The 23,517-nt window shown below is 41.0% G+C and overlaps 1 protein-coding gene across 2 annotated transcripts; it reads right to left on the reverse strand.

The window, feature by feature from the left end:
• Nucleotides 1-6,294: 6,294 nt before the first annotated feature.
• NAA30 (N-alpha-acetyltransferase 30, NatC catalytic subunit) lies at nt 6,295-23,257 on the reverse strand. 2 transcript variants are annotated; one of them, XM_075193265.1, is made up of 5 exons: nt 23,239-23,257; nt 22,373-22,877; nt 13,240-13,363; nt 10,593-10,648; nt 6,295-8,662 (listed from the first exon to the last, which is right to left on the reverse strand). In XM_075193265.1, the coding sequence occupies exons 2-5, from the start codon at nt 22,874-22,876 to the stop codon at nt 8,525-8,527; spliced, it is 822 nt and encodes a 273-aa protein (XP_075049366.1). In that variant the 5' UTR covers nt 22,877; nt 23,239-23,257; the 3' UTR covers nt 6,295-8,524. The 2 variants fall into 2 exon arrangements, with proteins under 2 accessions (XP_075049366.1, XP_075049365.1); XM_075193264.1 differs by lacking the exon at nt 23,239-23,257 and adding an exon at nt 22,976-23,181.
• Between the last annotated feature and the right edge of the window lie 260 nt (nt 23,258-23,517).

Here is a 23,517-nt window from a genome sequence, read left to right on the forward strand (position 1 = left end):
AAATAAAAGTTAAGTTTTATAACTGCTATACAGATGGGGACTGGAGTGCTCAAATATTCTTTCTTCTGATATACTCATTAGAGTAGAGCACCCCCTCAATATAATCAAGGGTACTATTTATATAACATAGATGTGAGGAGGGTCCAATTTTTCTAGTGCGGAACCAATTTCTAAACAAGGAATGAAAGTAGCAAAGAAATCATTCAAAAATATGGTCACAAAATCATATAATCTAGGCATGAGAAATGAAGACGGCTTCAAAGATGAAGCTGCAATCAGCCAATCAGGAGCGACTGTAATCATCAGTGAGTATTTGCACAAGCCCTCGGGCACCCACAAGTGATACAGCTACAGACAGGTTTATCTACCTCCCTGTGCGGATCTACCTCAGTTCACCATTACGCCAACACATGCCCATACTGTACTCAGACTGCATTTACATGCCCCTTCTCTCTCCCGTTCTTCCTCTCCAAGTGTAGAGGTGCAAGTATCAAATAAGCATACAGATATAGGTGCCCTGATTTTTTGTGGATATACACAGTACAGATCCATCTCATCTGTCATCAATTAAATTACTGCGTTGACGACTATAAAACTACATAATTTCCTTGAACATTTCAAAGACTCATCTTAGTATGCATCCCTTGGAAAGCCAATTTAGGAAGGACAGTGTGAGTAGCATCAATGTCTTTGCAAAACCCATGACACGTTAATTAAGCGTCCGTCCTCTGATATAGATTCCTACACTTAGTGCAGTAGATACATTATGGGGCAAAGTTTTCGGTGTAAGTGCATGTCGGTGTAAGATGCAACGCATTATCATAATTTGCAATAATTCTTTTTTGACGTATGTAAGAAATCCTTAATTTCTGCAGGGGCACAGTGAGTGAACACATTCATTAGTAGATGGGGTTTTAGAAATAAGTCTTGGTTGTGATTAAACATGCTAATTACTTTTGTCGTTATCTCCAATTGCTCACACAATGAAAACTCTTCCAAAATTTCCTTCTCACTTATGTATGGCACAAATACTAGCAGCTGGGTTTTCTTGTGTGCTTGTGAACCTAATATGATCTTCTCAATTTCCAATGCACACAATACTTAAGCTATTGTATGAGGTTATTTCCTTATGCTACTTGACAAGATGCTTCTAACCAGAGCTTCTGAATTGATATAGACCCAAGCATTGTCATAGTACCGCTAGTATCAAATTGTGCCCTCTTACACTGTCAGTATTCCCTGCAGCTTCACCATCATGGTGGTTATTAAGATGTTCCAACAGCTTTGGGAGGTTCAGACTGGAGTTATTGCAGAATAATATGCATTGTGGTCATTGAGTGACATCTTTGTTGTACAAGGGAATCCATAAGAATTTATTTTCCATTGGTCTTTCCTCGACACGACAAAGGTTACTGAAATTGAGAGATAGTTTCGTATCGTTGATTATTACAGAGATTAAGTTACAAACTTTTAAATACATAATGTTATTTCTCGCCTAAAAAAACTACTTTAATGAACATATCACATCCTGATTTTAATTTCTGAATTAAATATTTCAGACTTCTTGGATCTGTCCGAGATCAGGGGTGACTTGTGTCAAAAACTATATAAAAAGAGAGCCGTTCTGCACTGAAATGTATCATACCATATGTACCTTTCTGGACAGGGCCTGATTAAGGGTTCCAGCCGCCCCAGGCTAACACACTGGTTGCCGCCCCCCCCCATCCGCGCGCCTCCCGCCCCCTGCCCCAACCAATACCTATATTTCCATATTTATACATATATATATGCACACGATTGTAAAGTATTACTTAATACATAAAAACACACAGGCCCTGATTCATTAAGGAAAGGAAATCCAAAAAAATTGTAACTTTGCACATAGGCAAAACCATGTTGCATTGGAGAGGGATGTAAATTAAAATGTGGGGACAGGTTTATAGTTGGTGGTAGAGCATGTCCTAGATCAACTTTAAATTGCAGTGTAAACATAAAGCTATCAAGTATTCGTGTGCTACATGAAAAAACAGCCAGTATTTAACTTATGTGCAAAATAATAAACTAATATGCATCCCTTGCATTGTAACATGGTTTTGTCCAGGTGAAAACTCACTTATTTTTTTTTAATTACTTACATTCATGAATCAGGCCCACATTAGTTTGAAAACACATTATAATGTCACTAAAGTAAAAATCCACATTCAAAGTTATACAGGATGCGCTGTTCTCTCTTACCTGATCTTGCAGTGTAGACTACCTGATGTTCTCTCTTGTTCTTGAAGTGTTGTTGTCAGTTGGCTTCTGGAACACTGGGGTCCTGTACTGAAAATGTGCAAAAATGCAAATGTGAACAAACCCTGAATGATTCAAACACAACACTCCATTATGACCAGATAAAACAACCCCTTAGTACAGGCATATATAGATAATAAAAGATATGCAAATTATTTATAATCATATACTAACATCTACCAACCCCTGACAGTCAGTTAATTAACCCCCCAGCCCTTAGACAATTTATAATTTTTATGCCTCTTGCAGCTTACCCCCCCCCCCCCGCGTCATGATATGTGGCACTGACCCACTCATAGAGAATAATAAGTAAAGCCACTGAGCCTATTATCCCACCCCCAGTCATGATCTGTGCCCCTGCCCCCATTAATTATTTGTGCCTAAAAATATGATAATCCTTCAATGCTGCCAGTGCCAGTCCGTCCGTCCGTCCCCCCCCCCACATTGTGCCTGAAAATGCCAGGTTCTTTCCCCCCATATTATGGCTGAAAATGCTCTCCTGCTCCCCCACCCCATATTATGGATAAAAATGCTCTCCTGCCCCCCCCATATTATAGATCAAAATGCTGTCCTGCTCCCCCCCATATTATAGATCAAAATGCTGTCCTGCTTCCCCCCCCCATATTGTAGATCAAAATGCTCTCCTGCTCCCCCCCCATATTATAGATCAAAATGCTCTCCTGCTCCCCCCCATATTATAGATCAAAATGCTGTCCTGCTTCCCCCCCCATATTGTAGATCAAAATGCTCTCCTGCTCCCCCCCCATATTATAGATCAAAATGCTGTCCTGCTTCCCCCCCCATATTGCAGATCAAAATGTTCTCCTGCTCCCCCCCCCATATTATAGATCAAAATGCTCTCCTGCTCCCCCCCATATTATAGATCAAAATGCTGTCCTGCTCCCCCCCCCATATTATAGATCTAAATGCTCTCCTGCTCCCCCCCATATTATAGATCAAAATGCTGTCCTGCTCCCCCCCCCATATTATAGATCTAAATGCTCTCCTGCTCCCCCCCATATTATAGATCAAAATGCTGTCCTGCTTCCCCCCCCCCATATTGTAGATCAAAATGCTCTCCTGCTCCCCCCCCATATTATAGATCAAAATGCTCTCCTGCTCCCCCCCCCCATATTGTAGATCAAAATGTTCTCCTGCTCCCCCCCCCCATATTATAGATCAAAATGCTCTCCTGCTCCCCCCCCATATTATAGATCAAAATGCTGTCCTGCTCCCCCCCATATTATAGATTAAAATGCTCTCCTGCCCCCCCCCCCATATTATAGATCTAAATGCTCTCCTGCTCCTCCCCATATTATTGATCAAAATGCTCCCCGGGCAGCCATTGACTTACCTGCCTCCTGTGAAATGCTCCTCTGTTGTTCTCCGTCGGCGGTGTTTGTCCTTTTCTTTCACTGCGGGCGCGGTGTGTCTGATTAGTGTGGTCTCGTGAGATGTTAACATCTCACGTGACCACACTGAACAGCGCACCGCGGCCGCAGTGACGGCAGCAGCTGACAGCCCCTTCAACATATACTATGGAGTATGGAGTCATAGGCGGACTCCATACACCACAGGCGGCCCCGGGACCCGTTAGGAAAGATTTTCGCGGGCGGGAGGGCGGGGTTTTTAAACGAAAAAAAAAATAAATAAAAAATCTTTAAAAAAAAAAGAAAAGAAAAAATCTTTTTTTTTATTACCCAGCGCTGCTGCGCCCCCCCCGACCCGGCGCCCCAGGCTGCAGCCTGGTCAGCCTGTTGGCTGATCAGGCCCTGTTTCTGGATGTCACTAGTACCTTCTAATAAGGACAGTTAGAGTCACTAGTTGGACACTTGAGCTAATAAAACATGTCTGCTTCAAGAACCAGCTTTGACGACTACTTACCCCGCTGTTAATTCCTTTGACCTGCAGATTAGACCCAAATCTAATCCGTTCTGAGGGGGACCCAGCATTCAAGTCCCAACATTTTGCCCGCTACCTGCAGCTCTGGCCAGTGTGATAGGCCGGGGGGGAACCATCCACAGCAACCCTGATCTGAAGGCAAGAGGTCAGGTTTACCAGCAAGGGAGTATAGTAGAAGCACGTTACCCAGAAGGAAGTGTTTCTAGGTGACAATGTAGGACGCTAGTGGTGGCAGCAGGCTCCTCCTATTGCTACAGGAGGGGCGTATTTGGGAAAAAGGGGACCGTGGCAAAGTAAGCCCAGCTGTTCCCCAGCAACAACAGACATGGTAGCATAGGCAGTCCATATGTGTCACAGTGTGCTTTCTCTCCTGACCTGACTGGATCTTTGGAGATTGCAAAACCCCTCCTGCTGCCTCTTTGTCAGAATAGAATTTACTCTGGACTATTGCTCCATGAGATACATCAGTTTACTGTTTCTGCTCCAACTCAGAATCTACAACCATAGCAAACCGAATGCAAATACTTCAGACTCTCTACCTCAGCAAATTGGAGCATTACTACGACAACTCAGAATTCTGACATCCATCTTACTTTGAATTCTCTTTGGAAGTACTATTGCTTGAACATAAAACTGCATATATTGAACTCTCTATATAGAATTGCCTGCTGGCTGGGAGAATCTTTCTATAGCACGGTCTGACGAGAACACAGATGGGCTCTGGGCTCATCTCAGTTGCACTTGGAATTTTGCAGCCTTTAGGTCAGTGTTTTCCATATCTCCTTGCTGGAGCACAGGTGTATTCATTACTGACTGACACAGTGTAGCAGGTGGTATAATTATTTGCACAGACTTGAGCTGAGAAACACTGCTTTAGGTGATCAGGAATATTGGGTACTCTCCATTACCAAAATTGCATTGTAAGAGTACTGTGCCTGTTTTGACTATCTGATCTTTTTTTTTTTTTTATTATTATTATTATTATTCTGTGTGAAATACTACAAACTGTCAGAGTTATTTGAACTTCTCTCCTGCCTAGATCTTGCATTGTATTAACACTCTCTTTGCTGGCATGGAACTTGAGCAAGCACGGTTGAAGAGTAATATTTCTGACAAAGCAACTGAAGTTGTACCAAAACCACAAATGGATAATTCTATAGTAGCATACTAGAGGGTTTGGAAAACATTTATGGATTGGTGCAGGTCAAGCTTGGTCAGTGCACCCGATGCCAGATAAAGCACTTTCTTCAAGGTGGTACAGGGTCAGCACACAGTATATTCCCATTAAGGAACAAATAAATTAAATCATTTGTGGCACCTTAGGATCACAATCTTAGTTTAGAGGCTCTAACATAACAACCTTTTAAACCCCTACAGAACAGATCACTTAAATAACTCACACTTCAAGTAATATTTTTATTTATAGCTTTCACATCTGTTAGAAGAGTGGGAGAATTTTCAGCCATGTGGTACAATGAACCTTCTCTGAAAATGTATTCAGATAGTGGTGTTACAAGCAAGTCCAGCATTTTTACCAAAAGTAGTTTTCAAGTTTCATGTTAACTAAGAAATTGTATTTCCAGGTCCGAGTCCAGAGTCATCTACTGGAGAGAAGAAAAAAAAAAAAAGAGAAAATGCATGCATTATATCTGGTCAGAGCAACATCTTTGCCTCTCCAGGATGAAGGCAAATTGCTAGCTCTTGGGTTCACGGGTCCCATGCTGCAGCTGAAGAGGTTTGTAAAGGAGCAGGGTGGACAGTGGTCCATACTTTCGCTAAGAGCACAGCTGGTGCCTGCTCTTGTTTAATGAAGGGTAAAGGTGAAGAGCAGACATAGCCCTTAAAAACAGGTGTAGATGAGTACAAGTAGAAAGCCCCAATATGGTCACTAATGCTATAATTCTATAGATATTTTGCCCTTGTCTCCTGGGTGTTTTTATCCCTACAGTGATGTGTACAAACTTATATTTTTAAGGCATTTGTTGATGTTAATATTATTGGACCGTAACAGCAGTGGCATTGTTGTAATTTTTGTAAGCATGTACAGCACAATAAAAAACCCAACAAGAACAGAACATAAAGCTTATGTAGAGCACAATACATAAACAGAACCATTTTTATTTTTACAGCTCACACATTAACAACCCCACTTAAAATTTTATGTAAATCTCCAGTGCTAAATATGGCATGCCAAACATTGCAATGCAGTGTTCTGCAGCCTCCTGTAGCACTATAAGTATCCACCGTTTCAGTGCTTGAAAAGAGCCGCATGACGCATTGTGATGATTCAGCACTGAAAAGGATTAAGGCAGATGAAAATAACACAACAACATGTAATCAATCAGTCCAACATTATGAGATATAACAAATGATATTACCAGTTTTCTAACGCATTTCAAGTACAGTTAAAATGCAGTGAGTTACCCACAAGTCTTAAAATCCCATGACATTACAGTATTCAAGGATGAGGATGTGTATTGAATAGTGACTAAATTGATTGTACTCCTTCAGCAAGGGGTGAAATAAGTTGGTTTTCAGGATTTATTTTGGACACTAACGTACAGTACAAACTTATTTGTAGTCAAGTCAACCAAAGCTGGACAAACATTGCAGAAAACAAAAATTTACCTTTTTAAATGGTAGATGGCAAATATACCCTGGAGACCCCTCTCAATTAACATGGATTATAAGCACTGCAGCAAATTATAAAGACATGTCCAGATCACAAGACTGAAAAAAAAAAAAATCACTGTTGTCAATTAACCAATGGAATTGAAGAGTAATTACGGTTGACCAAATAAGCTCCATTTAAGCACATCTGATCATTGCTTGCCAGTATTACAGCTAAAAAGAAAATGTAGACAGTTTAATCCCACACAAAGAATACTACAAAGTTATATTGGGAAGTGATTTTTACATTTTATATAAAAACCCAAAAAAATAAAAAAAATAAACCTATATAAATTGTAATACAGCAGTAAGGCCAATGTAACATCTGAAGATCTAAAGACTGGAGGGAGTAACTCCACAAAATACTTCTCTCTCCCACAATGAAGGAGCTATGTGGATAGATCAAACACTTTTACTACAAAACCACAAAAAAACAAAACAAAACCGTAAAAAAAAAAAAAAAAGGAAAGGTGACAATTTTGCAACATTTGTGCATGCAAAATGACTATAAGCCCTGTATCGGTTAAGTCCCCTTCCCCCCCCAAGGTAAAATTAAATAAATGTAGCTGCATTATATTATATTTTTGTTTATTTCCTAGGTCAAGCACTGTGATTGAAATAAATTTAGAACGTGAAGCACAGCTGAAAGCGCAAATCAAATCAGGAAGAGAAAATTTATTAAAAAATAAGAATATATATACTAGAGCGGTTCTTTAGAGCTACATCTGTTTTAAATAAAATCATACCAATTTACAATAATTCCTTTAAAATCCCAAGCTCATAAAGAAAAGTGCATCCAGAACCAGCATAGATTTAAGTAATAGTATTGTTTACTTTTTTCTTTTTTTTGTTAGCAGCTGAATGATTCGTTTAATTCCCTTGATAGCTTACATTTTTTGAACGTAATATTCTTGAAAAAAACAAAAAAAAAAAAAAACCCTTTTGAAATAATTTACTTTCAGAATTTTAAATAAAAGCAAAGATGGACTTTCTTTCAAGAGACAATGAAATGGGGGTATAGAAGGAACGCATGCATTTTACTAGAGGGCGGGAGGAGAGACAAACATACTTATTTGTACAGGCACTGGCAGTTGCAGTTACCACTCCTTTCTTAACACACCCCACCCTAAAAAAAGACAAATCATTTCTTAAATTTACTAATCACTGATGTATCAAGATTTAAGAATGGAAAATTCAATATAGAGAACAAAAAAAAAATATTTTTTTTGTTTTGTTTTATGCCTTCCTTAGAAAACTATGGCAAGATTTGTAGTAATGTTAGCACAGTTACAGAATTGTACAATTTTCATTGGCTGCTGTAATTCCACCCCCCTGACCCAGAGAACCAAAGATAGCTCTCACATAGGTTTTCTGATAAAATGTTCATTTTTTTTTTCTTTTTTTCAATATAACAAACAAGTCAGTAGATTTGCAAACGAATGAATATGTCTTGGCTAGCAACTGGCACATCTCTCTGGTACCAAATGAAAGTCTTCTCGATGTCAAAGAAAGAATCCGTTTGAATTCAGGACATATGCGCCATGCCATAGTGCAACAAATAGTGCGACACGCAATGGGATACTGATGGGAGAGCTGCATGGAAGAGAGGTCCTGAACAAGCGTCGAATGGGGATTTGTTCCTCGATGCGACCGTCTTGTCTTAACGCAGCCACAGTTTAAGACGCAGTGCATCAACTCCGTTTAAATAGTATCTGAACAGGCGTTTATCTCTCACAAAGCCAAGGTTTTCATAAAGTTTCAAAGCAGACTTGTTTGTGATTTCTGTTTCCAGGACAACCTGTTTTAAAACAAGGGAAGAAAAAGTAATTCATTAATTGTTGTTGACTTGCAAGTTGTAATTACAAGCATGTGTGGATTATTTAAGATACGTATGCAAGAAGCTCCTTCTGGATAGCTCGGCAAAGTTTAACGCACCACAAGCGGATGCAAAACAACCGATGATTATGTACCCTTAATAAATCTGCCAACCCCAATAAACAGGATTAAGATACATCCCTATTCTGTTTATAGAGGTTCATAAAAAAAATGCCATAGTAAGAATACATAACCTGTACTGTCAAGAGATTTTTCTTTTTTGTTTTTAATGTGATCCGATTACTTTATTTCAAATACTGGCAGCATATTGAGCAAGGGTGCATTTGCTGTACAGTCACATTGCCCTCCCCTCTTTTTCTATTGACTCCTGGTAATGCCACTCTGTGAAACAAGTCCTAGTTGCTTCAGAGTGTTGTGAAATGACAACAGCCTGCTGTATTCTCCAGCATTGTATTGAGATACAACCAATCGTCTACAACCAATAGGTGAGTTGCTAGATTAGCCATTTAAAGCCAGACATATCAAATGCATAAGTGTACACAAATTGGTTTAGCCATAAAGCATTAATATTTCATGAGTATGGTTTAAAAAATGAATTAGATAAGTTATAGCGCTTATTTAGCCTTTATCACATATCTCACAGCACACGAAAAAGCCTCTTCTCCAGACAGACCAGCTAAATACGAAGGTCATTCCTGCTGTTGCTGAAGCCGTTAGGACAAGGTCCGATACAGACGTCTCTATGACTCTGTGTGTCGGGTTTTAAAGTGGACCTGTCACCTACACAGTGGAGATATACTGTTTGTGGGCTGAAACAGCATGCTACTAGGAACCTGTGAAATTACTAAGGCACTGAAATATTCATAACATACTGTTCCTAGTGAATTAATTGGCTACATATTTATGATTATTAGTTCAGCCTAGAAAGTGACCGTCTCTGCTGTGTAGGACAGGTCTACTTTAAACAATGGCAAGGATTCAGTGATGTCCATTGAATATCATGGGCCGATAAACAGGTTTCTGAAGACAATGATTCATTTACTGTTAAAACAAGCACCTAAAGAACCTGTATGAATCCAGTGTAATGGTCACCGATTTTGAAAATGCATTGCATGTTCTGAAGAGATCACAGAGGTCTGCCGTCAGCTACTGTGGTTTTAAAGTGAACATTATAATAAAAAAACCATGAAGTATAGTTACATATATTGACGGTGTAAACTTGAGTTACAAGGAACCCCGCTCACACGCTGAAAACGACTGGTGTCCAGTACAACGATCATCACCATTTATTTATATAGCGCCACTGATTCCGCAGCGCTGTACAGAGAACTCATTCACATCAGTCCCTGCCCCATTGGGGCTTACAGTCTAAATTCCCTAACAGACACACACAAACTAGGGTCACCCGGAGGAAACCCAGGCAAACACAGGGAGAACATACAAACTCCTCACAGATAAGGCCATGACCGGGATTTGAACTCATGACCCCAGTGCTGTACGGCAGAAGTGCTAACCACTACACCCCCGTGCTGCCCCATCACTCCTTTATGACCCAACCTTTAATAAATTACACTAATTTTGTATCCATATAATCATTACATGTTGAAGAATAAAATTGGGTGTATATTTTACGTGTTAAAGGTGTGAAAGTTGCTAGGGACAAAACATGGAGTTGACCTTTCTGCCTAATTTTTCCCTAATTAAGTCTGACAATGAAAAACATTTAGCCAACTATGGAAGCAAATCAAACCCTTACATGTCCCAGAAAAAAACCCAAAACAAAACAAAAATAAATTAATCCTGGTGAAACAGACGCAGCACTAAAAAGCAAAATAAAAATAAAAATAATAATAAAAAAAAAAGAATCGGAAAAATATATTCATGTTTCTTACCTCATCACAATCCCCTTCAACCATGGCATAAATAGCTTTCTTAACCAAATTTGTACCTGCAATTTAGATGGAAAGATTATTTAGCCTTGTAAACAATCTTAGAGAATCCATACAAGATTAACCAGAGATAGATGTATTATGAAATGTGGACTCTGATCCTTGCAGTTAAAAGATTTAAATATCAGAAAATGATATGCTGTAAACAGCTTTAAGAACATGGCTAGCTATGATGTACTCAACCCTAATGAGGATTTCCCCAGCTTACAGAGGTGCACCAAGCCAGGATGTTTCTTACCCTGCCTGCTGTGTATAACTTGCCCCATATTCCATCGCTTGAGACACTGACATGTACAATATGTGTCACAGTCCCCAAAGCACCTGACATGTTGCAATACACAATATACACGTCACAAATTGTCACATTATACATATATTTTTACAAGTGAAACCAGTCCTTCATATAATGCATAGCAGGCCTCACATTTGGGACAGAACCAAACATTGTTTTTTAAAAAAAAAAAAGCTGCAGGAGGGCGTTTAAACGACTGAAGGTGAGAAACTACTTTAACCCACTCCTCATGAACACTCAACAGGACTTTCTTGGATAATTTCTTTGTACGTGTAAATTATTAAACCAATGTACCAATTAGCACATGTCCACACATTGGGAGATCCTTAAGACAGGACATGTTAACAGTGCTGGGAACTTATCTGCAAGTGAGGTTCACACGATCACTGTGCTAGAACCAGGGGAACACGTAATATGTATCAGTGAGAAGCACGTGGATCAGTAGTTAGGAACACTGACTGTAAAACGGACTTGAGAGACTATACACTTCTATTAATCACTATTAGTTGCAGAATTGTGGAAGAAATTATTTATTTGTAAAGGCTGTTGAACAGTTACTGGGTGTGCGGGGAGGTCTCCTAGGGATTATTCTGTCCTTTGTTGACTAGACTGTGTACAGCGGGACGAATGCTGTCTATTTTGTTTCCCCTGTGGCCGTCTGCGTTACACCTTCCATGTTTCCTGGCCTGAACAATCCTCTGATTTGTTGCAAGGCACTGGTGTTTCCATATCTAAAATGTTACATGTTAAAGTTAAGCGATACTTGTAGAATAAGCAACAAATAATCTTTAACAATGGGTCACTGGATGTGGTAAGACTAGGGTAAGAAAAAGTGCCTTTATAACTGTGCCACAACCTAGTAAAAGGTGGTTCTCTGCCCCTCGTCCCATAAGACTGGTATCTGCCAGCAAATCTAGTTAATTAACCCCCTTTAAATGACTGGGAAAAAGGGGTAGGTTGGATGTAACGCACTAGATGTCCACATTTTACTGGTAGCATATTGTTTAGTTATGTATGTTAAGTATGATATATATGCCATAAGACAAATGTTACTGTGAACATAGCTTCTATATTTGCAAATATTGTAAGTTATGTAAATCAATGTTATTACTTATTTGAGCGTCTGTTGGCACATTGGTACAATAGTAAATAAGTGATAATATGAAAACCCGATAAATGATTGTGCCCATTGTGCTTTGTAAGGGGGATCAGGAATTGTTTCTTACAGAACCATATGCTGTTTTGAACTGTTGGACTGAAGATCAAGCAGAACCCCTTAAAAGATTAGAAAACAAACGCTACCCAAAGCTCAGTATGTCCAAAACAGAGCTTATTATCTTCCCTCCTGCCAGAGTCACCACCTCCCCTCAAATCTTTCTCACTGTTAATAACACCACAAACTCCTCAGTCTCCCAAGCCCACTGCCTTGGTCATACGTAACTCCGCCCTCTGCTTTATGCGTCACATCTAGACTCTCCCAGGCCTATTGACTCCACCTTAAAAGCATTGCCAGAATACGCCCTTTTCTTACCCAACATTCTATAAAAACTCCTATCCAGTCTCATTATTTTGACTGTTGCAGTCTGGCATTCCTGACACCCATATATCCACACTTTAATCCATCCTAAATGCTGCTGCAAGACTGATCTTCCTCTCCCACCGCTCCACATCTGCTGCACCACTTTGAAAATCCCTACACTGGCTCCCTGCATCCTCCAGAATCAAATTACTCACCCTTACCTACAAAGCCCTCAACAACACTACGACCTGCATACAGCTCAAATCTCATATCAAAATACATTCCCTCCCATTCTTAGATCTACCTCTGACCGGCGCCTTGTCTTTTCTCTGTTAACCACCTCTCACTCCCGCCTACAAGACTTCTCCTGTGCTGCTCCCCACTTATGGAAATCCTTACCATACCCAATCAGGCTTTCCCACAGCCTTCAAAGCTTTAGACGCTCTTTGTTTACCAATCTCTTTTTCAGAGCTGATCATATCCCCGATAACACTATACCCACTAATGCACCCTCACAACTGTCCCAATCTCCACTCTGAGTCACACACTTGCACTCGTTTCAGATGTGCCCTCTTCCACCTGGTATGAAGGACCCTGCTCATTAGAGAGTTTACATTCTATTTGTTTTCATGTCTGCGTTTATTTTGTCTACCTATTATGTCCCCATTTTATATATGGATTGTTTTCCCTATTGTAAGGTGCTACTGAGCAGTGTGGCACCTTACACATCTACGATAATAATAATAATAATAATATTGCAACCACCACAATGTGCCTACCAATGCCCTTTCTTCTGTACTTGGAATCCACTGCTAACATGGCTATATAACCTCTTCGGAACATCTTTTTGTGCATATCCAGCTTGCAGACAATGGCACCTACACACTCTTCTCCGACCACGGCCTGAAAAATAAAAATACATTGCAAATTATTGACAGGTCTGAGTCAATGGCATATAGAAATCATCATCATCGAGGGCACTGCATAAAACAAAGATGACAAACCTGAGCACAGAGCCCTCTCACCTAGGTAAAAGAAAAGAAAAAAAGCCAAGGAGCTGATATCACCTACTATGCAGACTGGAGAACAGAACGAATAACTAGACACTAAAACAGTGTTGAAACCGGTTTGGTTTTCATCCAGACAGTGTGGTTTACAAGGACCAGTCCTAAGAGTCCGAGGAACTGGACAAGGCATTTTCTAGCCTCTCAGCAGCATGCCCACTGCTCCTACCTCTGCACAGGCTGCTCAGCCTGCCAGTCTATACAAAGAACCAGGATTGGGCAGATTTAATCAAAGAGAAGGCGGGATTACCTCAGCAGGGCAGAGGGAAAGCAGTCCCCTATGTGAGCCAGACGCCACTCAGATAAGACATTTAACTTGTACTGTGCCATGGTCACTAGAATATGGGCCCCTCATTTGTTCTAACAATATATTTGTTTGGTGCTGAGGTTTTCATTGCAAACCATACAGGGTGATGACACAATTTTAGATAATCCTGTAGACAGCTAAGCATACTGGCAGCAGTGTAATCGCTCGGTCAGAGGAAAACACCACATGCCCACAATTCAAGTTTTCTCATCTGACTCACAGATCACAAAGACGTTCATATGAACAGAGGACACGTGCAGGCACCAGGATCTGTATTTTTTGAGGATTTTTGTCATCACATTTCATCATGAATGTGGCATGAGGAGATCCTCAGAAAACACTAGTGTGAAGGAGTTATAAAATGTGACAATATTTAGCAATGCACCTTGCTGCTTAGATCACCCTCCGTGTGCCTCTAACATTCTGGGAAGCTGAGCGTCAGAAACACAATGGAAAATACCTTCCAATTAACTACTTGGCACCATAAACAATCCAAAACAAAATAGCAAATGCTGGTACGTGATGGTTGTTAGCGACCACTCTTACTACTAGTATGAAATCTAACATTAGCAGCATGAGTATTTATACATATTACCTAAATACTACCCACCACCCTCGCTAGATATTGAACACTGTGGAGCACTGAGACTTTGTACACAAGGCTATAGACCTGTGCCCTTTACAACCCTAGTGCCACAAACTGGATTGCCAAAGTCATAGGATGCGGAGAACCAGCTATGGACATCTCATTTCAAATCGTGTTAGCACAAGAAACCCCTAGTTTACTGCAGTCCATTTACTAGACCAAGCATGTAAGAGTACACATATTTTGCATCCCTTTGAAAAGCTAAAATTAGCGAAATGCATTGAGGAATGCATGACGTGCATAACACCTTATAAATTCAAGTGTGTGGCCAAAGAGAAGGATAGTACTTCTTTAATTATCTACAAATATTCACACATTGACACGAGTACTCTAAATACTTTAATGGGGCAGCACCAGCCAGCACTACTCTAAAAAATAAATGCTGGAAAACCTTCATGATTACCAAGAAATAACATTTTAAAGCATCTTTTAGAACAACAATAAGTACTTCAAGCTAAAATAAATGATTTTCAGCATATTCTTTCCATTAAAAAGTACTACATAAACATGGCAACAGAAACTACATGTCTGTGTATGTTCTGCCGACCTATAGTCTTGTATTGCCACAAGAGTTGGAGAGCCACAGGATGCCAACCGGTATCCTAAACAGAAAATGTATCTAAAACTGAATATCCTTATGCAAGATAGGAAATGCTGCTATACTACTATAGTGTGGCCAATATACATCAGAAAATTGGAATTTTGAGCTTCAAGGAAAATATGTGGCATAAAAACAAACAAACAAGTTAATTGTTTAAAAAGGAGGGTGATCCAAACCTGTCCGAGTGCACTTTATCTTCAAATAAACAAAAAGAAGGTAGGATATAGTATTCTTAAATTAATGCCATTATTCTTCACAATCTCCCACTTTCTTCCATTTGACATGGTTACACTTATTCTTCTTGATTCCAACACTGCCCATTGTGCTCTCAGTCCGAGATGTGTTCACTAGCTGCAATCAGCACCGCAAATAGGGTTCATTAAACTGGAGAAAAGTGCACACTGTTTACACAAACGTTTCCAACAAATGCTGGATGGATCAGAAGTGCCAAGCCCATATATGTCCACTATTCCTTGGAGCATCTGTGTATATTGTCAACCCTTTCTTCATAGAACTCAATGAACCCCACTTGCAGCAGTAGTTGAGCCCAGTCAACCAAATACAGCTCAGATGGAACGTCATGGGTGCAAGGGAGTCTTTATTAGTTACTTCCCTCATTACCTCCCATGGTCGATCTACATGCAACACTTACCAAACATGCTATGCTGTCACAACCTGGACCTCACCGACTACTAGCTTATAAACACACAATACCCATGCACCATAGCAGCACACTGATTTCCCACCTTTCCAGCCAATGCACTGGCTTCCTATTCCCTCCAGAATTAAAGTCCCACTACTTCCATTCCTTACATTGCTGAACCAATCCCTAAATACACACCGGCACAACCACTTATCCAAAAATGATCTTCCCTATAAGCCTTCTGTCACTCACACCTCCATGTCGTTTCCTGTGCTGCATGTCATTCAAGGAACTTGCCTACTCCTCATCAGACTATATTACTACCCACCTCTCTAAAGGGCCCTATGTCCACTGTTTCTAAATACTCATTCCCAATATCGAACAATTGTAAACGTACAGACACGCCTACCACACCATCAGTGAAAACTATTCATTTAATACGTGTAAAAACAAATTTTGTAAATTATATGGAAAGTTTACAATTAAGATCTCATGCATTTACTGATGGAAGAAATAGGTCATCTTCCAAATGCTAATAATTTGACTGAGGCTACAAAGATTGCAATGTGTGTAGATAGCATAACAGTACTCAGAGTAAGACCAAAACCTGGACAGTGCTGCATTTTAAAGTGACATAATAAACCAGGGCTAGATAAATGTTAGTCACTAGGTGACCATGATGACCAATAATAATTAATAGTGCCTACGGTTTCCGTTAAATGATTCGGCATTTAAATAGCTGAAGTACCAAATGTAGACAGAGTGGCCACACACGCAAAGGCGCTTTTGTTCCGCATAGTTTAATAAAGGATCTACAGTCAACTGGGCAGAATGCAGTTTCCATCTGCAGATTCCGACACTACAGACAAATCACATGGAACAGTTATATTTACAGAGATATCAGAACCACAGTATGCCTACGTTTCTTAATGTACGCAAGAAGGACCTGCAAATAAACATTCTAATGGATAGGTATCCCATTTTATTTAGTATAACTACATACATGACTGAAATAGCCAACCACATGTACCATCAAATATTGTAACCATTGGGTCAAATTGCTAATAACCAAATTTACTTTTATACAGAATATATATATATATATATATATATATATATATATATATATATATATGTGTTGGGTAGTGCTGGTTTATGTTGGGCATTAAGAGGTTCTAGTGGATATCATGTGGTGGTCACTTGTGTTGTATACTTTCCATTAATGTTATTAGGAGATCAGCAGTGTTGGGCACTGTAATGAAATGCTCCATCGTTGTGTGAATCGCTATATAAATATGCTGTGCTATGTGTGTACTCACGTAAAAGAGATTTAAACACAGCCACTGCATCTCTCGTAAACCATTCTTTGCAGAATTGCTGGCTCCTAACGTTCAGACACATTTATCCAGGCCTACATTAGACAGCTTTTTTTTTTTTTTTTAAATAAGCAATGCTTTATAGATCTCATCTTACTAAACAAAAAAACACAATTATGTACAATAGTGGTTTGATCTAAATGTTTTTCCAATGCTGTGCAAAACGTTTGCCATTTTTCCACTTCATTTAGTTTTAAATGCAGGGTGTTCATGCTTCAAAATGAAATAATTAATTTCTATAAACAAAACGGAGAGGATGTCACATGAGCATTTTAAATGACTCGATACTAACGCTCTCCAATACATGTGAGTGGACAGTGTCACAGAACAATTAAGCACGCATAAGCAGTGGGCTGTATAGGCTGTGGGAAAAAAATAAATAAACGCTGCAAAAATTTAGGCATGAGTGTTAGTGAAAACAAATTAAGATTAGACTTCTATGCAGAAGCTTACGCCAATATAGTTTAAAGGTAAGCGTATACAAAAATAAAGTGAAATAAATGTTTCTGAACTTACAAATGATAAAATAACAGACTTGCTTCAGACTGACCTAAATCAGTGTCTGTTCTTACACATCTTGAACTAACCACTCAATGCCCGTGTTCCAGGTATCAACCATTATAAAACAAAAAAAGGTTCAATTGCAAAGACAAATTAGTGTGATGTGCTAACCGTTTTAGTGCCATCTGTTTAAGTGTATTTACCCATTGAATGCGTAAAATGAATCACAGTATGAATTAATAATCACAATAACTATCCATACACTAGGAACAAGTTACATCCGTAGACACACAGTCCTAGTGAATGTATGCGGCTGCACCCCCAGAATTGATTCAGTCCGCAAAACACAGCCCTCGTTATGTGAAGGTGACTGATACACCAAGTTCTACCCTGTGGTTCTAGATTAGCGTTTCCCAGAACCCAGTCCTCAGGGACCCCTAACAGTGCATGTTTTCCATCTCTCTTTGCTGGAGTACAGGTGTATTCATTACTGACTAACATTTTGAAAGATCCACAGCGGATATAATTATTTCACGTGTGAGCTGGAAAACCTGCACTGATAGGGGTCCCTGAGGACTGGGTTTGAGTAACAGTGTTCTAGAGAAACAATCTGGTGAAGAAGATATACCAAGCTCAACTTTGGTAGGAGAACCCTGAGAGGTTGTGGGATCTGACAAGGTATTGACACAGCCCAATCAGAAAGCTTAGAAAATTGCCACATTTCGCTAACCGGGACTGTTAGAAAAGCAGAAGCTAAGGTGTAATGAGCTGAGCACAACACCTCAGCAACCATGCCATGAGGCATTTACTGCTGGTGCCTAATATTAGTAGGTCATCTAAACATCTCCTACTGAAAAAGATCGCAATCCATTCGGAACCTGTCCCACTGAGTCCTAAATTCAACATTGTGGTCTTTGCTCTCATAACAAGAAATCCAAGTACCTGGATTTTTTTTTATTTTGCCATAAAAACAAATTTAAAAAAAAAACACAAAAACCTCACTATCACACATACATACGAGACACCTGCGTGTGTGTTAAAAAAGATTGATGGGCTTACACCAATCAGCCACAACATTAAAACCACTGACAAGTGCAGTGAATAACCTTGATTATCTTGTTGCATTGGCATCTGTCAGGACGTGGGATATATTAGGCAGCAAGTGAACAGTCACTCCTTGAAGCTGATGTATCGGAAGCAAGGAAACACCGGAAAACAAAAAAAAAAAAAAAAACATTGGCAAGAATCTGAGCACCTTTGATAAGTGCCAAATTGTGATTGCTAGACGATTTTGTCAAGGCATGGGTGACCCCAGTGTGCAATGTTTAGTACCTACCAAAAGTGGTCCAAGCAAGAACAGTTGGATGTCATTGATGCGTGTGGGGAGCTAAGGCTAGCCCATCTGGTCCAATCCCACAGAAGAGATACTGTAGCACAAATTGCTGAAAAGATTAATGCTGACTATGATAGAAAGGTGTCGGAACAAACAGTGCATCGCAGCTTGTTGTGTATGGGTCTGCATAGCCGCAAAACAAGGTTAGAGTGCATTTGCTCGCGGCTGTCCACTGCCAAAAGCGCCTACAATGGGCACGTGAGCACCAGAACTGGACCATGGAGCAATGGAAGAAGGTGGCCTGGTCTAATGAATCAAATTTTATTTTACATCATGTGGACGGACAAGTGCGCGGTTTACCTGGGTAAGAGATGGAGTCAGGATGCACTATGGGAAGAAGGTAAGCAGGAGGAGACAGTGTGATACTCTGGTCAAAGTTCTGCTTGGAAACCCTGGGTTCTGGCATTCATGTGGATGTTACTTTGACATGTACCACCTACCTAAACATTGCTGCAGACCAAGTACACCACTTCATGGCAACCGTAATCCCTGAAGGCAGTGGCCTCTCAGCATGATAATGCGCCCTGCCACACTGCAAAAATTGTTCCGGAATGGTTTGAGTGACATGACAGGGTTCAAGGTGTTGACTTGGCCTTCAAATTCCCCAGATCTCACTCTGGCCAAGCATCTGTGGAATGTGCACCTACAGGACTTAAAGAATCTGCTGCTATCGTCTTGATGCCAGATACAACAGGACACTTGCAGAGGTCTTGTGGAGTCCATGCCTCGATGGGTCAGAGCTGTTTTGGTGGCAGGAGGGGGACCTACACAATATTAGGCAGGTGGTTTCAATGTTGTGGCTGATCTGTGTATTTAACGAGGTATAAACCTTTAAGTTATATCATGTATATTATTCGGCTCTGTAACATATAGCCTTTGCTATACAAATGTCAACTAGTGGCTTTGTCTGCTCTAGAAATATATTTATTACTGAAAGTCAACAACCCAACCAAAACCTGCTGTATTTGGAATTACATTTCTTACCAGTTATTCTCCAGAGAACACATTAATAGATGGCTTATCTGTACAGAAGGCATTAATCAATTATTTCTATTGTATAGCTGTAAAAAGAAAAATGATCTATGATCTACTTAATAAAACAGATCATTCATCACCATTTATATAGCGCCACTAATTCCGCAGAGAACTGACTCACATCAGTCCCTGCCCCATTGGGCTTACAGTCTAAATTCCCTAACATACACACATATACACACACACACACACACACACACACACTAGGGTCAATTTGATAGCAACCAATTAACCTACCAGTATGTTTTTGGAGTGTGGGAGGAAACCGGAGCACCAAGAGGAAACCCACGCAAACACAACATTAAAAGAAAACCAAATTATGTCCTGCAAAGCCCTTAAAGTGGATCCAAAAAAGCCAGTGTTGTGTCACAAACAAAAGATATGTCCATACCAACCACTTAAATATGGTCCTTTATCAAGGCATTATAACCAACTTTTACCACATGCTATTTAACGAATAGGTAGTAACTACTGTGCACTTGTCAACTCCAACAATTCAGAAGATGCTTTGTGAGCTACAAAGCAAACACTGGTATTTTTGCCATCACAAGCAACCTATACTACCAGACAGGTTTACAACTGGCCATAGCAGTAAACAACTTGATTTACTTAGGACAATGAAAAGAAGTCAAAGGGAAGAAGGAAAAATAGGTATTATATGTCCGAGGCCAATGGGTTACAGTTAGCCGTCAGCAAAGTCAAAGGGGATTAATTACATGCTCATGAGGCCATTCTCGAGTCCCAAGAGGCAGTATGACATCTGGTTCAGACACCACAGCTGACAACAGCATAGGGAATGAACAGATAAAGTTTCAGGGGAGTGTTTGGAAGACTTGTTTCCTAGATTTCTATAATGTAAGCGTCTACTAACATCATGTCCTTCACGAGTGTATCCACCACCTCCACACAGTAGACGTGGCCTTTCTGTGGCCTGAAGGAATATTCAGGAGAATGCAGCTTATCCATTATCACTTGGGGGTAAATTTATCAAGCTGCAGGTTTCATGAAGTGGAGACGTTGTCTATAGCAACCAATCAGATTCTAGCTGTACCTTTGGTGAATGTACTAAATAAATAACTAGAACCCGATTGGTTGCTATAGGCAACATCTCCAATTTTTTCAAACCCGCAGCTTGATAAATTTACCCCTTGGAGTTATAGCCTTGCTTTTCCCTATTCAAGTCCTACAGCAATACTTAAATCATAATCACATAGATAAGAGACTTGTATTCACGCCACATGTACTTCAGTAAATAATACACTGTAGTTATTGTGTTAACTTTGCAGAAGCTGAACTTTTGAGATCTTGATTACTTTTCACAATGCAGTTGTATAAGCATACAAGCAATTTGTAAAAAGGTGCCTGTCAAAGCTACATCTATCATTTACAGTGAATATTGACACAAACTGTACAACCAATATAGGACACACTTGCCTAATAAGTTGCTGCTGCTATGTTTTTGAAAGTATTTCTTTATATCTTAATGGGTGCACGTTAAATGGTCCTTAAAAGGTTCAGCCATCTCCTAGATTTACCCAACTGGTTCTTGAACTGAGCGATTTTGTCCGCCCTAGATTAAAAGGTTCTGATGTTCCCACCATAAGATAGCAAATTACAAAATGTACATACTGAATACAACTGAAAATAAAAAGCTGTGTTAGACAAGGAAACTGAAAGACTGCAGATGTATGAAATAATCTATGTCTTGCAGTGTTATAAAATAGAACTGATCTATTTTACCACTGAACTTTGCCTGCGTACAAATATATTCTGGTTCCCCCTTGGTTACAAGAAAAATACGTAAATACAAGATTACACTGAAACCTCAAATAGTAGTAAGGAGCCTTTTGAATACTTGCGTGCTGAGCTATACTCTTGGTATGTATATTGGCTCTCCAGCAGTTGAAGAACTACAAGTTCCATCATGCCCTGCGCTTGGCTTGCAGAACATGTTTGAACTAGCAGTCTCAATATTGCTGGGGATTAACTCTGGTGTGCTGAATGCAGGAACTGACACCTCATAGCCACACCTTGTTTGACTATAAGTCTGACAAGAAGGAGCATACTGAGAGTTGTAGTTAAACGCAGACTGATGTACTCTGTTTAATAAGGAGGAAACTAAATTAGGCAGTCATGGAATAATGCAATATACCTTTATCATGTGCATGTGGAGATGCAACCTGTGGACATCTAGTTATAGAGCTGCTCCCACACCAGGCCCTGCTAGTCTGGTGGGGGTTGGAGATCCACAACTTGGAAGCCACGGATGGAACATGCATAGCACATATATGTACATACAGTGTATGACTAACATCCAGTAACCCCAGGAGACCTTCACCCACTTACCAGGAAGCAAAGCTGCGGCCAGTTGTGAATAAAATATCTATAGGTATAAATGGAGTAGGGTTCAGACAGATCTTTGGTGATCAGTCTCATGATATCGGGCATCTGTAACTCGGACTCATATCGGACGTATCGTATGGTGCTGTCCTCGGGGTCCCCCCGCAGCGTGCAGGCGGCCATGCGGGAGGGCAGGACGTCCTCGGCCGAGCTCTGCACTCGCTCCAGCCCGTTGGGGGCGGCAGTCCGTTCATCGTGCGGGGGGAGCTGGCTCTTCAGGGCCTTGAGATGCCGCAGGTCGGGGCTGATTAGGCCGTTGAGCTGCTGGTGGTGATGACGGTGGTGATGGCGGTGGTGGCCCTTGGGGCCCTCCGACGGCTCGCTCCTAGGCGGCGTGTCGTACCGACCTTCCTCCTCTTCCTCTCCGTCCTCCTGCTCGTCTCCCAGCAGGGCGAGGCCGGCCCCGGGATAGTGGGAGAGCACGCTAGGCCCAGACGGTGCGTCAGCCATCCTGAGAAGAGAGAAAGGCCGCGTTATACACACCCAGCACGGCCCCTCATTACTGCCTACCCTGGCCGCCCCCCACACCGTCTCCCGAGCTCCGCTCACCCGCGGCCGTAAAGGGGTGCCGCCGGCAGTCAGCACGCAGCGTTTCCGCCTCGCTTTACGACACTTCCGGCGGTGCTGGGACGCGGCCTCCGGGTGGGGGGTTAATGGAAGGTTCCCGTGTCATTGCCAGGGGCGGCCTTGCGGGTCACCAGGCCACGCTGCCAGCATGTACCTAGCTTCCGTACTCCCAGCCAGGCCTGAGCGACCTGTGGCTCTACAACCACTGCTGAACTACAAGTCCCAGTATGCCCTGCAGCATGTACCTGGCTTCCGCACTCCCAGCCAGGCCTGAGCGACCTGTGGCTCTACAACCACTGCTGAACTACAAGTCCCAGCATGCCCATGCAGCATGTACCTGGCTTCCGCACTCCAAGCCAGGCCTGGGCGACCTGTGGCTCCCCAACCACTGCGGAACTACAAGTCCCAGCATGCCCTGCGGCATGGTGGGCGTTATAGCGCTGTATTCGGCCTGCTGTAATTATGGTATACATAATAATTATACCTGTGCTCTCAGGTATTATATCCCAAATCAGTTATCCCTA

This window comes from Mixophyes fleayi, chromosome 12 (assembly GCF_038048845.1).
Source record: "Mixophyes fleayi isolate aMixFle1 chromosome 12, aMixFle1.hap1, whole genome shotgun sequence".
Classification (NCBI taxonomy): domain Eukaryota; kingdom Metazoa; phylum Chordata; class Amphibia; order Anura; family Limnodynastidae; genus Mixophyes; species Mixophyes fleayi.

What these genes read in the sequence shown, in the direction of transcription:
- NAA30 (XM_075193265.1), bottom strand. Translation starts at nt 22,876, where the DNA reads ATGGCTGACGCACCGTCTGGGCCTAGCGTGCTCTCCCACTATCCCGGG. An exon ending in GTACAGAAGAAAGGGCATTG is followed by an intron (nt 10,649 to 13,239) that starts GTAGGCACATTG and finishes TCTAAATTGCAG; the next exon opens with GTACAAATTTGGTTAAGAAA. An exon ending in TTGAAGGGGATTGTGATGAG is followed by an intron (nt 8,663 to 10,592) that starts GTAAGAAACATG and finishes GTTTTAAAACAG; the next exon opens with GTTGTCCTGGAAACAGAAAT.